Source organism: Zingiber officinale, chromosome 5A, assembly GCF_018446385.1.
Source record: "Zingiber officinale cultivar Zhangliang chromosome 5A, Zo_v1.1, whole genome shotgun sequence".
Classification (NCBI taxonomy): Eukaryota; Viridiplantae; Streptophyta; class Magnoliopsida; order Zingiberales; family Zingiberaceae; genus Zingiber; species Zingiber officinale.
The window spans coordinates 359,758-376,606 of NC_055994.1; the positions used below are offsets into that span (position 1 = coordinate 359,758).

The window sequence follows — 16,849 nt, forward strand, 5'->3', positions numbered from 1 at the left end:
CAATTGCAATGTGACTGGGCTAGCAAGGTCATTTGGAAACTCAAACGTAAAAATCTCAATCGATCACACAAATAAGCTCTTCATGGTGAGCAACAATAATGAAAGAGACCAAAAATTTGAGTCCATATACAACAAGAAGAGTCTCTTCCAAGAACTTTTAACCAGAATATTTGAGATGAGATATTTACTTGCATTCTCGATTTGAAAGCCACTGGAGGATGAAATATTCTTGCACACGAGTGAGCATTAGTTCATTCTCTTTTTGCTAGAGCAGTAGAGTTGGTGTCATATTATGGAAACAAAAAAGGTAAATCTAAAGCAGTCATTCATATACCATTTTAAGCAAACCGAATTCAGCAATCACATACATGATACAACTATCCTATGACAAGAAGCATCAAATAAAGTTACATCAATTAATCTCTCTAATATCTCTCTTATCTTAATCAAAAGGTTGATATAATTTCCTAAAATATTATCAACTACTACAGAATAGTTTAACACTGCAATTCCAACTTCGAAGCATGGGAGTTCACATGAATCATAGTTTACTTGGTCAGCAAAAACTATCAAAACTTGACAATGTTACTCATTTAACGAATAATTGATTGCCCCATGGATTCTTCTTATTGGGCTCTACAGTTAGTCTCCCTTCAATTACTTCATCCTCGCAAATCGTTACAACTTCATCAAGATAAAGAACGGTTTGTTTCCAGTGTGTAACCTTTGATCTTGGGCATGTACAAAATAGATTAAATGCCTTGTTAAGCTTGCGAGAAAATTGATGTGAACAGGTACAAGCATGGATTACAAACATTCCGACTTCACATTAGCCCACATTCATAAATATGAAATCATTGTTTACTTCGTCAAGTGTTTGAGCTTCACAGATTGATAGAGGTTAGTTTCAACAGCTCAGCTCAGCTCAGCTAATTATGTTCATTGGCTCTCTATCTTCTTGCGCTGTCCATAACATTCTACTGAAACAGGTTCAGAAGTTGATAGCTGCATCACCTCAGTTACTTCTTGAAGGGAATACTTACTTAAACAAACCCTCAGTAAAAACTCCAAATAATATCAAACTACCTCAGTGCAATGCTAATTCACAGCCAGTGGAAATAAGGGGACGAGATGATCTTCATAAGGCAAAACATAATTTGGAGCAGCCAATAGAGGATGACATTGATGGAGTCCCAGTGGTCCCTGCATATGAGGATGGATCAAAAATGAGTACACAAGTTGGAGTTTCAAAAGTTGGGCAAAACTCTGTTTTTCCTTCTTCACTGCCAATGGTTCCTGATGACAAGCAAAGTCTTGGTGTTTTCCTCCTTTGTCAAATCAATGGCTAGTTCCAGTTATGTCACCAATTAATTTGTATGGATATTTCAGTAATCGGTGCAATCGAATAGCGCCTTTGTTTAGTGGGTTCAGTGGAGAGTTTCCTGGAATTAATGGGAATGTCTACAAAAGGCATCTTTTGTACCATACTCGGTATTCTATTTCGATCATAAGGGGTTATTCTACTTTGGATTTATCCTCTCTTCTCTCTTGTCCAGTTTTCCCTCTCCTCACCTCTACCCTACTTCCCAGCTCTGGTGGTTCTAGATTACAAAATTACCAAAGATTGTACATCTTCTTTTCAAATTATTGGATGAGGAATATTGATCCTAAACAAACATTTGTATCACAAAGGCGCTCTTATAATGATTTTCTCATTAAAATTCATAATACATGTCATTTATCTCTTGCAATTCATAAGCTTTACCAAATAATATCTGCTTTAATGGTTGGCGTAAGATATTACATTGTGATAGTTCAATATATATAAAACATATCATATTTAGTCGATATAACAAGTACCCTACCTAACATTGGACAATCCTTAGTCTATCCTATCTTAGTTTTTATTTCATAAATTACTCAATCTAATAATATTTTATATATTTTATTTTTCAATTTTTAACCTAACATGGCATGACTTAATATGGTCAAACTATCTAAATTGTCTTTACAAACTAAGTATATATTATCTTACAGATATTATGATTTTTAATCTTTTATAAGATACTGATGATGTTATATAATCTCACTACCACCCTAAGCATTCAAAACTATTGAGCTGAGTTGAATAAAAAAATCAATATTGGTACAAAAGATGGTTCTTGGTTCAAAAAACTGTCTTCAAATCTTCAAAAGAATACTAATTTTTGGCCTAATGCATGTTAAGCTACCAAACTAAAAATACATGCATCACTTTTGTGCCCTAGACTTGTTTTTATTTATTATTTGATTATTCAGAGACTTATTGTGAGCTATGTGTTATGTTTTGAATTCAATTATCAATATTTGAGTTAATATATAAATGCATCCCTTGAATCTTGACTATTTGCTGGGCTTTATTATTAGGTGGGTTTTGATTTTCATTGGATGGAGGTTTGATTCAATTTGGGTGATTGAATGAAGTTTTGGCCATGTAAGGATAAGGGTTAATTCTCAAGTCAAATAGAGAGAAGGGTTAGTTCAATTAAGAGATGTGCTTTCATGATTGATGTATAGAGAGTAAGGGCAAGGTTCAATGTGGATCTTGAGATTTATCGCATTGTCTTATATATTTAGTTCATTATTTTTGCATTTTAATGTACCTTGAATTTTATGAGACGTTGTGTTATGGTAAGAGCTATAAGCTGTGATTCTTATTAGCTAATAATGGTTACTATTTAGTAAAGAAGTATTATATCGGGTTGTTCCTTTCAAGTATTAATGAATATTCAATTGAGATATTTGAGCATCTATTCTGTGACATAATTATTTGTGGTTCTTCTGTTTAAGAAATGAAAAAAAGAGAATGCATTTTATTGTTTCTGTAATTTTACAAACAATCTACTGTTAGACTTATTGTGAATTTTTCATTAATTGTTTGTTTTAATTTAACTTAATATTCTAGAGCAGGGCAACCTTGACTCATGTTACATGTTGGTTTTTTATTGAAAAGATTCATTATAAATTTTGCAAACAAACAGTTTTGGGGAGATATTTTGTATGTGTTCTTTATATTATCAAGTCATTCAATCCTAAAGTTCAGCCCAAGATCAACTTGTGAGTTTTAATCTGTTAGTTACTTTGTTTACATCTCCAAATATAAAGCTATAAAAATTAGAGTCAATAAATTAAATTTTGAAAGCAAAACATTATAAAAGTATAGCAAGCATCTTGGCTAATAATTGTTTTTTCCTAATACCACAATGAATGTTGTGCAACAGATAAGAGTGTTGATTCTTACAACATTCTAATAAGGTTAGTCCATAATTTTCCAAATCCAGATTACTTAATGCTACTAGGAAATCCAATATCGAACCTAATTTCCCTACATGTCCATAAATATCTCTAAATGACCCATGAGCAGTTGAATAAGATTGGCAAGAGTAGAATGAAACCGGCACAAATACACGATATAAATTCATTTGAGTTTCCCTTGCCATGGTTTAATTGGTCCTCTTTGCTGTTGTTGAGAATATTCCTATCTCAGTCAATTTTGGATACTATCCACAAGCCTATCTCAATTGATGCCAGTAAAACTATGTCGGCAAGGTTGGTTTTGTGGCATTTACCGATGCCTAACAATATAAATAATAGTCAAGTGTTGAAATAATAAGTTTCAGTAATGCCAACTGATACCAATTGGCACTTTGAGACAGTGATGTGATATGTGTTTCATTGATCATTATATTTTTCCTTTTACAAGTTGCACATGAATTTTGGTGTATCATTAGTGGACATGAAATGGGATTATTATGCTAGTTGTGCACACAAAGAAGCATACCTGCTTTAACAAATTTTTCAAAAAACAATTACCCCCAAAATAAATTGAAGATTAAGATGAAGATTTGATACTGTCATTATGTTTAGCCTATACAGACTATTGGCCTTCAAATTTTTAATCAGATTTAAGAGCAATTATACTGAATAGTAAACATAACCAAGCACCATATAAAGAACTAAGTAGGTACGATCATGGCAATGAAAAAAGAATGCAAATTTGATGTTTGGAAAAAGAAACAGACTGGAATATCACTTACAAGCCATTTATCGAGTGCATAAAGAACTGTGTTTAGCATGTTCTCAAACAACAGGAAATAGCCCATCCATTCAGACATGATAACATCTACATGAGCCACTGGAAGCTCAATGTCTTCAACTTTCCCTTTTAGCACAGTTATAACTGTATAGATAAAATATGATGAATAAGTAAGATGGAACTTAGGAGTGCAATCATCAAATATAGATAATCACTGGTCACCGTCAGAATATCCATTTGTTCTAACTATTTCTTTTGCCACGTCAGCCATTTGAGAACATCCCCCTGCACATCAGATTTAACACAATAACACTAATCAAATCAGGGGAATAATAAAAAATAAGAACAACTAATAAGTACATGAACGAATCACTTTATGTTGTTTTGTATTCCAACAAAACATTGTATTCTAAAGTGCTATGCAAGTAGGAACTAGCTAACTTGGTTCATGGAAGGACACAAACAAAAAGGGCACTTAAAACTCCACAGTCAGAAAGCATATACTTGTAATTACTCTGTGTATACACGTTTGATCTAGTCACATGGACCAGAAATTCGCACAAAACAGGAAAGAAAATTATAAGCTAGTAGGGGAAAAAAACCCTTTCAAGATGCTCAGAGAACAATTCAATATATCTAGAACTAGTTAGGGAGTAACTGTCATTTTCCCATTGCTCGATAGCTCATTTCACAGATATGATATGATTTCCAACTATTTATGCATTTAATTCATTGCAGAGTAGGTAATTCAGAAAATGGCAATGCATATATGTGTTTTGCCCCTGCTTTAGCACAAAACAGAGACAAAACTCCTGTTCCCGCACCCACATCGAGGACAACCTTGTCCTTGAATAGAAATGTATTCTGATAAATAACATTCTGATATGTTTTTGTCCTAACAACATCCTTTAACATTGCCTGCCAGACAAAGAAAGTTACGGGAATCCAATGCATCAAAAAAAAAAACAAAGATAAATGATTTAAAAAGAGAATAAAAGAAAGCAAAAGTAAATAACAACAGACAATCAAAAGAGATGAAAATCCTACTATCAACAATGATGCCCAGAAATTTAAGCTTATAACAGTGGACTAAGTATGCTTCTATGACGCAGACAAAGAAGCTCAGGTCAAACAAATGCATCCCTTACAACATTTAGTTTAGACTAATAAATATCCCAAAGAAATAACAGAACTTTTTTTTGTCAACAATAATGCTTAAATTTGCATAAACAATAAAAAAAACCATTCAAGCGCTTCTGAGTAACCTACTTAGCATAGGAGACAAGTTATACAAAATAGAAGCTCACTAAAATATTTAGCAAATCAGGAAAAGACACAGTAGATCAAAACTTATTGAGGCTCTATCCTATACATTTAATCTTACGTTTCTCAAATGTGCCGCATCCCTTGACTGTTTGTCATGTCTAATAAGGTCTATTATTAGCTTGTAATAACCCTTCTATGCATGATATGATTGTTATGATCTCCAAACCAATCAAATAATATTCAGCAGCCACTAGCAAATCCCTATAACCAGAGGTTGATGTCTATTGTTAGAAAAAACAAAAACAAAAAAAAAAAATAGCAGCCCGGTGCATGAAGCTCCCGCTATGCGGGGTCTCGGGGAAGGATCCATTGTACACGGCCTTACTTGCAAAAAGCGAGAGGCTGTTTCTAGGATTTGAACCCATGACCTTTTGGTCACAAAGCAACAACTTTACTATTGCGCCAAGCCTCCCTTCATTGTTAGAAAAAAAAATGAGGAAAAAAAATGCAGAGAATCATAACAAGAGAAAGAAGATAATATTGACCAGTATTACTGTCTCTCTTTTATTTTATCTCCAAGTGATTGCTAAACACAAAGGATCAGAAACAAACAAAGAAACTGTTTGCCTACTTAAATATAAGTTAAATTTCAAAAAATCAAAAATATAAAGAATTTCACTAAATAGAAACATTACAGCATCACATACATGATGGCAACCTGTAGTAGCTCATGAATCAGAAATGAATAAAAACTTCATGGATACCTGCAAATAGAAAGACAAAATAGTAGTTAACTTGTCGATGCTTAAATTATCACAAAAATAAAATTAAAATTTTCCAATTAGACAAAAAAAACTATAAGGTATTTGTTCTAGCTCCCCCAATAATAATTCAAATGATCTTTTGATACAACGTCGAGGTTATACAGTAGGTTTAGTTATTTTTAAACATATGTGATAGATTCGTAAAAGTTTTAAAGTATATAAAAAACATAGCAATTGACCCATAATAAAAAAAATAAGGGAAAAAAACTCTTTTTTTCAGCATTGAGCTAATAGGAGAGAATGAGCGGTACCGAAATGGGGATAGGAACGAAGTAGTAGTCGGCGCTGGTGTTGTCCGCGCCAATCAACGGCGAGTCGTCGAGATTGGAGCTCTCGGCCTTCTCCTCCATCTCCTCGCCGTCCACCCCCATTCTGTCTCCCTCGACGCAGGCGGTGCCCAGGGCGAGGCCATGACTCTTCTGGCCGTCAGCTTCAGCTTTGGTGCCGCCGCCTTTTTGCCGTCCCATGGAAGTGAAGAGAGAGAGAGAGAGAGACTCCTCGGCAGCAGGGTTCAGTTTGGAAAGCAAGTGGGATAGCTTCGCCCCCACCTCTTGGTATTCGACCTGCGCCGCCTTCTCGCAGCGGCCGAACTGATCCTCCGCTGCGATCTCGAGTTTGCTTATAGGGTTTAGTCCTTCGACCGGGTCAACGGATACTTAACCCGGCCCGGCCCGGCCCGGGTCCGGACCCGAACCATATTTATTACACTGAAAGCGGCACTCCGACCAGACCACGACACAACGATCGGAAATTCGGAATGGCGACGACGACGGGCGGAACGGCGACGGCGATTCCGATCGGCTACCGTTTCCTCCCCACAGATAAAGAGCTCATTGTCGACTATCTTGCTAATAAAGTAGCTGGAAAGCCGGTGCCGTCCACGGCGGTCGTCGAAGCCGACGTCTACGGCACCGAACCGTGGAATCTTTTGAGGAATGGCGACCAAGAAGGCTACTTTTTCGCCAAGAGAAAGCGCAAGAACGCTGTCGGAACCAGGGTGGATCGAAGGGCTGGAACAGGGACTTGGACCCTGTACAGCAAGAAAGAAGAATCTGTGACCACGCTAGATGCCGAAGGACGGGAGATCGCCGTGGGTTGCAAGAGCAACTTGTCTTTCAACGACGGCAAGAGCAAATATTCAGGTTGGACATTGCACGAATACGAACTTCTCTCCGTCGCCGGCGTCTTCCAGACCCAAGTACTCTGCCATATCAAGAACCGGGCTGGCAAGATGAAGAAGCGATCGGCCGCTGACATTCCGACGACGCGACCGCATGAGTCCGCTCTGTCTCCTGAATGCACTACACAGACGCCGCCCAAGAGATCGTACGAGGCCGTTAACTTTCCATCTGCTCTGTTTCCTGAATGCACTGCACAGCCGCCGCCCAAGAGATCGCAGCCGCATGAGGCCGCTCTGTTTACTGAATGCACCGAACAGCCACCGGCGAAGAGGGTGTGTAATTGGCAGCTGCCAATGTTTCTTGAACCGTCTCCTTCTTCTTGTGATGAGGATCAGGCGTTCTGCGCCCAGCTTCTTGCCTCGTTGGTTCAACTTGAGGAAGGAAATGAAGGCAGCAACTTCCAGATGTTCTGCACCCAGCAGTTTCTTGCCCCGTTGGTTCAGCTTGATGAAGAAAACGAATGGAGTGACTTCCTGTCTCCTTGGGTGCAGCTTGGACAAGGGAGTGATGTTTTTGGCAGCGAAGACCTGGATCAAATTTTGTTGGGCGATGAATTTGATCTCTGATGATGCATCTGATGTGTATTAGTTAAAAAAAAAAAACTCTTTTTTTGTTTATGATTGTATATTGGGATTCAGGGATTGATGATACATCTGATGTACATTAGCTAAAAAATATCTTTTTTTTTATTACTTTTTTATAATTGTGTATTGGGAGCCTTCAACTGATCATATTAAATTTCCTCATTTTACATTTACGGGATGCTCAATCTCTTCAACTTTCTCTTTTAGCACAGTTATAACTATATAGATAAAATATGACAAAAAAGTAAGATGCTTAGAAGTACAATCAGCAAATTTAGATAATCACTGGTCACCACATCAGAATATCCATACATTTGTTCCAACTATTTCTTTTGCCATGTCAGCCATTTGAGAGCATTCCACCTGCACATCAGATTTAACACAGGAGTGTGTCCTCCAAATGTTGACCACAACTAGTTGGGAATCACTTTTTGTTGTTACGTGTTCCAAACAAAACATTGTATTCTAAGTGTTGTTTAGGAACTAGCTAACCTGGTTCATGGAAAGACACAAGAAGACAAAGGAGGGTACTTAAAACTCCAGAGTCAGAAAGCATTAGAAACAAACAAAGAAATTGTAGGACCGTTAGATTCGATAGAGGGGTGAATATCGATTCGAAAATCTCGAGTTAAAACGCAGCAGAAAAGTAAGGAAGTAAAGAGATGAACACGGTTGATTTTTACTTCGTTCGGAGCCTGTGACGACTCCTACTCGAAGGCCCGTACTCCTTGAGTACTTTCGTTGGGCAATTCACTAGCAATTCGGATAATTACAATTTACGTACAAATATTGCTAATGAAAGAAAAACAAAGCTATACCGACAAATAATGAATTAACAGAAGACCGGAGTGAGTCGTCGGAGCTTTGTGAACGTCGTTGGAGCGCAGAGTAGCAGAGTGATTGAACTCAGAGTTCTCAGAAAACAGATATCTTGAAGCTCCTGTCTGGGGCTTCTTTTATATGCTGCTCCGGGCGCCTGGATCCCTTCCGGGCGCCTGGAATGTGACGTAACACTCCCAACCAGCATGCTCCAAGTGTCAACGCCTGGATCCTTCCAGGCGCCCGGACTTCCGGGCGCCCGGACTTCCGGGCGCCCGGACTTCCGGGCGCCCAGACCCTCACTGTTCCCTACCTGCAAAACAGTGTTAGTCCTGTTAGGACCAAAAGTAGCTAGAGGGGGGGTGAATAGCTCGTCGCGTTCGCTCGGTGCTCGGCGTTGCTTGTTCCTTCAAAGATGTGCAGCGGAAAATACAGAAACAAATACAACAACGCTAACACGGTTGGTTTTACTTGGTATCCACCTCACAAGAGGTGACTAGTCCAAGGATCCACACCACGCACGCACCCTCCACTATGAAAACACTCCTTTTCGGTAACTACCGAGGGCGGAGAAGCCCTACAAGACTCTCCGTGCAAGAAGAAAGGAAAGGGAAACAAAATACAAGCGCAAAGCTTACAATGAGTACAGAAAACCCTAACCCTAGGTTATCTTCTTGCCTTTGATCCGCCTCTTGACTTGGAAAGCTTCCAAGATCCTTCAAGAACTGGCGATCTGATCTTTGAGAGCGCTGTGGAGGAGTTGGCGAGAGCTCTGGAGTGAATCGGAGAAGAGATGCCGCAGCTATAAACGACGCCAACGGTCGGATCCCGATCGATTCGAATGTTCCCAATCGATCGGGGAGGCTTTGGATCGATCCACGGATCGATCCAGAGCGCCTCTGTGCTCTGGAAACACGCCTGGATCGATCCACGGATCGATCCAGCGCTTATCGCGCGAAGCAGCCGCGTCCCAATCGATCCACTGATCGATTGGGACCTCTGGATCGATCCACGGATCGATCCAGAAGCTCTCTGTTCGCTGGGACAGGTCTGGATCGATCCACTGATCGATCCAGCACTTGATTTTTGTCCAAAACCAAGTCCCAAACCTCCCAAACCAACATCCGGTCAACCTTGACCTGTTGGTATGTCATGCCTAGCATCTAGTCACTCCCTTGACCTGCTAGGACTCCCTTACCAAGTGTCCGGTCAATCCCTTTGACCCACTTGGACTTTTCTCTGTGCCAAGTATCCGGTCAATCCCTTTGACCTACTTGGACTTTTCTTTCATGCCAAGTATCCAGTCAATCCTTTGACCTACTTGGACTTCCCAGCACCAGATGTCCGATCATCCTTGATCCATCTGGATTTTCCCTTGCCTGGCTTCACTCACCAGGGCTTTCACCTAGCTTCACTCACTAGGGTTTTCCATCTGCCTAGCTTCACTCACTAGGACTTTCACCGGCTTCACTCACCGGATTTTCCATCCGCCTAGCTTCACTCACTAGGACTTTCACCGGCTCACTCACCAGATTTCCATCCGCCTAGCTTCACTCACTAGGACTTTCACCGGCTTCACTCACCGATTTTCCATCCGCCTAGCTTCACTCACTAGGACTTTCACCGGCTTCACTCACCAGATTTTCCATCCGCCTAGCTTCACTCACTAGGACTTTCACCGCCTAACATCACTAGGACTTCCCGATCAAGTATCCGGTCAACCTTGACCTACTTGACTCTTCTTCAATCAATATCTTATTGTCAAACATCTAAACCCAAACCAAGACTCACTGGTCAAACAGGTCAACCTTGACCCGAGGGATATTGCACCAACAATCTCCCCCTTTTGATGTTTGACAATACCACAATAACACTTACAATCCCATATGTAAGTTAGGCTAATCCCATAGCCTCCTTCTTCATGCCACTAGGTAATGAAAGTATAAATTAAGCTCTTCATTCTCCCCAAGAGGGCAAACTCCCTCTAGGTAATGAAAGCCTAACTTACTCCTTTCATGAGTCCTTTCATTCTCCCCCTATGACCTTCCCATAGGTAATGAAGGACTAAGCTTAACCATACATTCTCCCCCTATTGGCACACATCAACCCATCGTTGGACACACATCAACCTATGCTCCAATTCTGGGCACACTTCAACAAATCCATTTGTTGAAGACTCTCCCCCTGAAGAGTTGCTCATCGTTGTTCACAACATCACTCGTTGTGAACAACACGATAATGAAGGTCTCATACCCTTCATTTATCCTTAACTTCTCCCTCAATGTAGACAACTACCCAACCTTGAGCATTATCTACCACTTGAGTGTCCACTTGAAATAATGAGGATATCCACTCCCCATTTCTCCCCATTTCAAGTTTAAATGCTCAACCTTGAGCAAGTTCACAACAGAAGGTTAACCACCTTCCAAGGTTCATGAAAAATAATTTTCATGTCTTTAAAGAGTCCCTCCCCCTAAAGACATGGTGGTAACTTCTGTCATTGCACCAACAATGACTTGGAATCCCTAAAACTTTAGGAAACCCAATTTTAGAAGTTTTGAGGTTCAAATATTCAAAATTTGAAACAAGCCTCAACCTAAACTTCAATGAAGCCTTCCTTAACCACTCCATCCTTGTTTTCCACACGAAAACACCCTTTTTATGTATACAAATGTATTTTTGGGGTTTGGAATGGTTACTTAGACTAAAATAGGTTCAAAGATGCTGAAATCAGGCCTTTCCAGCCAAAACCAGCAACTTGGATCGATTGAAGTTGGGTTCCAATCGATTGAACCTTTCTGAATCGATCCACTGATCGATTCAGACTCCCTGGATCGATCGGCTGATCGATCCAGCGAGCTTCTGCTCGCGGGAATTGTCGTTTGAATCGATCCATGGATTGATTCAGGAACTCCAATCGATCCATGGATCGATCGGAGCTCTGATAGTTGCTGAAATTCCATTTCAGTCAACTTCAGAAACCCCTAGAAAATTCTACAAAAATCCAAAAATTATGAAATTTCGTGTAGACATTATTTAGGGCGTTTACTATCACGGAAAAATAGTTTTCTATGAAAATACTTCATATTTTCAAAGATTGACATAAACTTGAAAACTTGCAAAAATTTTAGTGTTTTCTTCAAGTTTGTGTGGATCGATCGGAGCTCTGATAGTTGCTGAAATTCCATTTCAGTCAACTTCAGAAACCCCTAGAAAATTCTATAAAAATCCAAAAATTATGAAATTTCGTGTAGACATTATTTAGGGCGTTTACTATCACAGAAAAATAGTTTTCTATGAAAATACTTCATATTTTCAAAGATTGACACAAACTTGAAAACTTGCAAAAACTTTAGTGTTTTCTTCAAGTTTGTGTCTAACTATTCAATGGTGATTACTATCAAAAGATAGCCTTCACCAAGGTTTTCCAAAATCATTTTGAAAACATTTTCAAAACCAATATCCCATCATGTTCCTTGGGCATAATGCACATGACTTGTACATTAGCTTTCCCAATGATGGGAAAACACATAACTATGTGTTTTGATGAATTTAAAACTCAAAGGAATGCACTAAATCAACATCTTGAGCTTTGTTCATCATCCTAACATTTCACTTGTATATAATGTGCACTAAAACACATACAAGTCACCTTATAGTCTTTGTGAGATGTAGATTTTGGTTTTGCCCTAATCTAGGGATCATGCATATCTATCTAGGCATTTTAGAGATATTAGACATCCACCTAGGATGTCACTTGTTAATAAGTGTTGTTAAATGCCATTTGTCCTTAATTACAAGGAATTAAACTTAATGCATGATTATGTTATGGCATACATCAAAATAAAATAACTTTCAAAAGAAAGATTCCTATAACTACATGATGTATGAATGTCATGACATGGTATTTTTGAGTTTTTCATAGTAAAACATGAATGCACAAATAAAACATGATGTCATGGCATATAATGGGCAAACAATCATGGCAAGATTTAACATAAATAAAATATACCTAGATTAACTATCTAAGTATCCTTAAAGTCTTAGCTAAACTTACAACTTAAACCTAGATTGCCCTAAAGTGCTTCAAGAGAATGCCAAAACCTAAATTGGCATTTCTAATTTCCTTGATTTTATGTATGCCAATTGAAAATAAACATGTCCTCAAATGTTGGCATATTCCATTTTTCCTCAAGAGTGATTACATAAATCAAGGCCCGGATTGCCTTAAATTTCCAAGAGAATACCAATATCCCAACTTGGTATTTCTCAAGGTTTTCCAAATTTGTGCCATTTAAGATAAAATCAACTTTTCACCATTAGGCACATTTTACTCTTTCAAGGAGTAAATAATAATTCCATTTCATTTTCAAAGGTTAACAAAAACCTTGAAAATGCTCCTTGAGTGTCAATTTCCTCAAAGTTGGGTTAACAACCCTTCTAATAGGAGTTGACACTCTCTAACCCATCTATGGGGTAGAGAAAATGCTCCTAGGAACCCAACACCTATTGGTGCTCCTTGGATGCTCTAGGTACTCACTAGGGATAACTTCCCTAGATACCTTCCTAGTGACCTTGTTGGGCTTCTTAGAAGCCTTGGTCACATTTTCTAGGTCAACTCTAGGGATAGCCTCCCTTGTAACCTTGTTAGTGACTTTCTTAGACTTCTTAGAAGTCTTAGTCACATTTGTTGCAAAAATACTCTTAAGGATGACTTCCCTAGTATTTTTGGCTTGACCACTCGACCTAGGGTTTGTTCCATAACTATATGAAACTCTATGGTAAGAGGGCACATCCTTCTTAGCCTTTGGTTTGTATCCCAAACCTCTATGGCCATTGGATGACTTTTGTACCCCTAAACCTAGGTTATGCTCATTTTGCCCTAATAGGATATTTTCCATCATTTTTAGGGTCTTCTCCATTTTATCAAGTCTTGACCTCAAGACTTGATTTTCTCTCACTAAGTCCTTAGTATTTGTTCCATGAGCATTTTTGTTTCTAGGCTTGTATCTTAAATCCTTAAAGTTATCGCCTAGGTTTATACCTACATTCCTAGCCTTAGGGATAGTAGTTTTGGCATGTAGGGCCACATGCTTTTCCTTAAAGCCCTCATGCTTCCTATTCTTATGGTAAATCGCATTAAAATGATAAAAATTTGACCTAGCATGCTTTTTACCATTTTGCAAGGGAATAGGCTCAACGAAAGTTACCTTCCTTTTTACCTTGGAGGCTCCCCCTTGACTAGTGCCTCCTTGAGCCTTGACCATCTTCTTCCCCTTGGGGCATTGACTTCGGTAATGCCCTTTTTGTTGACACAAAAAGCACACTATGTGCTCCTTGCTCTTCTTTGTCCCGGGGGTGGTCTTCTTGAGCTTCTCCTTGCCCTTTTGTGCCATTTGGCCCTTCTTCTTGGCCAATTTAGGGCACTTGCTCTTGTAGTGCCCATGTTCCCTACATTCAAAGCATATAATATGATTTTTATTATTAATTGAAATATTTATACCTTTGCTTGTAGGGGTGGCATCTTTTTCTTTGGATCCGGAGGTAGAAGCTTCCTCTTGATCGGACCTTGATTCTCCTCCATTTGATATTTCTTGAATTTCGGAGGTGGCACCATCTTCTTCTTCTTCACTTGACCCGGATGTAGAAGTTTCTCCTTCTTCTTGATCCGGCGTCACCAAGGATTGCTCCCCCTCAATCCTAGAGGTGGAGGCTTCATCATCTTGAATATGAAACAAAGAGTATGCTCCCTCCTTGTTCTCTTCGTTGCATTCCCTTGAGGATGAAGCTTCTTGGATCTCCTCTTCTTCGGAGGTTGAGCATCTCTCAACCTCGGAGCCCTCCTCTTGGTCTTGCTCCAAAGAGTCACCCTCTCTGGATCCTTCTTGCTCTTGTACAGTGGAGGGGATCTCATGAATTCTTGCCAATTTGCTCCAAAGCTCCTTGGCATCTTCAAACTCTCCAATTTGTTCCAAGATGTTGCTTGGCAATAAATTGACCAAAAGCTTGGTCACTTTGTCATTGGCCTCACATCTTTGGATTTGGTCTTTGCTCCACTTGCTCCTTTTGAGTGCTTTGCCCTTGGAATTTGTGGGAGCTTCAAAACCTTCCATGAGAGCAAACCATTGCTCTATTTCCATCATAAGAAAATTTTCGATTCTTGATTTCCAAGAATCGAAGCTTGTAGATGAATATGGTGGAGCCACCCTTGTGTCAAATCCAAGTCCATCTTAGAATTGCATCTTGAAGTTGAGCTTGATAGAATCTTGAACTTGAAGAATTTGCTCCAACTTCTTCACCCTCTAGCTTTTCTTGATATACTTGACCCTTCCGGCGATGATTCCGGTGAAGAGCGGCCTTGCTCTGATACCACTTGTTAGGACCAAAAGTAGCTAGAGGGGGGGGGGGGGGTGAATAGCTCGTCGCGTTCGCTCGGTGCTCGGCGTTGCTTGTTCCTTCAAAGATGTGCAGCGGAAAATACAGAAACAAATACAACAACGCTAACACGGTTGGTTTTACTTGGTATCCACCTCACAAGAGGTGACTAGTCCAAGGATCCACACCACGCACGCACCCTCCACTATGAAAACACTCCTTTTCAGTAACTACCGAGGGCGGAGAAGCCCTACAAGACTCTCCGTTCAAGAAGAAAGGAAAGGGAAACAAAATACAAGCACAAAGCTTACAATGAGTACAGAAAACCCTAACCCTAGGTTATCTTCTTGCCTTTGATCCGCCTCTTGACTTGGAAAGCTTCCAAGATCCTTCAAGAACTGGCGATCTGATCTTTGAGAGCGCTGTGGAGGAACTGGCGAGTAATCTGGAGTGAATCGGAGAAGCGATGCCGCAGCCATCGAACGCCTGCAGCTATAAACGACGCCAACGGTCGGATCCCGATCGATTCGAATGTTCCCAATCGATCGGGGAGGCTTTGGATCGATCCACGGATCGATCCAGAGCGCCTGCGCCTGGATCGATCCACGGATCGATCCAGCGCTTATCGCGCGAAGCAGCCGCGTCCCAATCGATCCACTGATCGATTGGGACCTCTGGATCGATCCACGGATCGATCCAGAAGCTCTCTGTTCGCTGGGACAGGTCTGGATCGATCCACTGATCGATCCAGCACTTGATTTTTGTCCAAAACCAAGTCCCAAACCTCCCAAACCAACATCCGGTCAACCTTGACCTGTTGGTATTCGTCATGCCTAGCATCTAGTCACCCTTGACCTGCTGGGACTTCTTCATCAAGTGTTCGGTCAATCCCTTTGACCCACTTGAACTTTTCTCTTCATGCCAAGTATCCGGTCAACCCTTTGACCTACTTGGACTTTCAGTCTCATGTCAAGTGTCCGATCAACTTTGACCCACTTGGACTTTGAATTACCAGATGTCCGATCATCCTTGATCCATCCGGATTTTCACTGCCTGGCTTCACTCACCAGGACTTTCATCCACCTAGCTTCACTCACTAGGATTTTCATCCGCCTAGCTTCACTCACTAGATTTTCCATCCGCCTAGCTTCACTCACTAGGACTTTCACCTGGCTTCACTCACCAGGATTTCCATCTGCCTAGCTTCACTCACTAGGACTTTCACCTGGCTTCACTCACCAGGATTTTCCATCTGCCTAGCTTCACTCACTAGGACTTTCACCTGGCTTCACTCACCAGGATTTTCCATCTGCCTAGCTTCACTCACTAGGACTTTCACCTGCCTAACATCCCAGTTAGGACTTCCCAGTCAAGTATCCGGTCAACCTTGACCTACTTGACTCTTCTTCAATCAATATCTTATTGTCAAACATCTAAACCCAAACCAAGACTCAGCTTGGTCAAACAGGTCAACCTTGACCTGAGGGATATTGCACCAACAAGTCCGAGGCAAATAAAACCCTGTAGCACAGATTGTAAGCACATTTTTATAGATACGCTAAGTAATAAAAATTAACAACAAGAGTATGACTTAGATTCCGTCTTTCCGAGACCGGAATCTAGTCACGATCTCGACTTAGATATCCGAAATGGATCTAAGCCGGATCGACGCCTAATGTCCCCTTCCCGAGAACGCGTCCTCGCAGTCACTCCCCTCCAGTGACT

The 16,849-nt window shown here is 40.2% G+C and overlaps 2 protein-coding genes across 8 annotated transcripts; one reads left to right on the plus strand and one right to left on the minus strand.

The window, feature by feature from the left end:
- Positions 1 to 705: 705 nt before the first annotated feature.
- LOC121979197 (probable protein arginine N-methyltransferase 1) lies at positions 706 to 6,751 on the minus strand. 7 transcript variants are annotated; one of them, XM_042531134.1, is made up of 6 exons: positions 6,417 to 6,751; positions 6,049 to 6,105; positions 4,298 to 4,360; positions 4,077 to 4,219; positions 1,087 to 1,203; positions 706 to 977 (listed from the first exon to the last, which is right to left on the minus strand). In XM_042531134.1, exons 2-5 carry the CDS (start codon positions 6,071 to 6,073, stop codon positions 1,099 to 1,101), a joined length of 336 nt encoding a protein of 111 aa, XP_042387068.1. In that variant the 5' UTR covers positions 6,074 to 6,105; positions 6,417 to 6,751; the 3' UTR covers positions 706 to 977; positions 1,087 to 1,098. The 7 variants fall into 7 exon arrangements, 5 of the variants coding, with proteins under 5 accessions (XP_042387068.1, XP_042387065.1, XP_042387067.1 ...); XM_042531131.1 differs by having other exon boundaries at positions 706 to 980; XM_042531133.1 differs by having other exon boundaries at positions 706 to 1,005.
- Positions 6,752 to 6,922: 171 nt separating this feature from the next.
- LOC121982633 (NAC transcription factor 32-like) lies at positions 6,923 to 7,912 on the plus strand. The gene has a single exon (XM_042535770.1). The coding sequence runs from the start codon at positions 6,923 to 6,925 to the stop codon at positions 7,910 to 7,912; it is 990 nt and encodes a 329-aa protein (XP_042391704.1).
- Positions 7,913 to 16,849: the final 8,937 nt, after the last annotated feature.

Bases quoted from the DNA above. Each gene is read 5' to 3' on its own strand.
- LOC121982633 (XM_042535770.1), top strand. From the start codon at position 6,923: ATGGCGACGACGACGGGCGGAACGGCGACGGCGATTCCGATCGGCTAC.
- LOC121979197 (XM_042531134.1), bottom strand. From the start codon at position 6,073: ATGAGCTACTACAGGTTGCCATCAT. The intron at 4,361-6,048 runs GTATGTGATGCT...TCTGATGTGCAG, and splicing joins CTACTACAGGTTGCCATCAT to GGGGATGTTCTCAAATGGCT. The intron at 4,220-4,297 runs GTGACCAGTGAT...TTATCTATACAG, and splicing joins AACAAATGGATATTCTGACG to TTATAACTGTGCTAAAAGGG.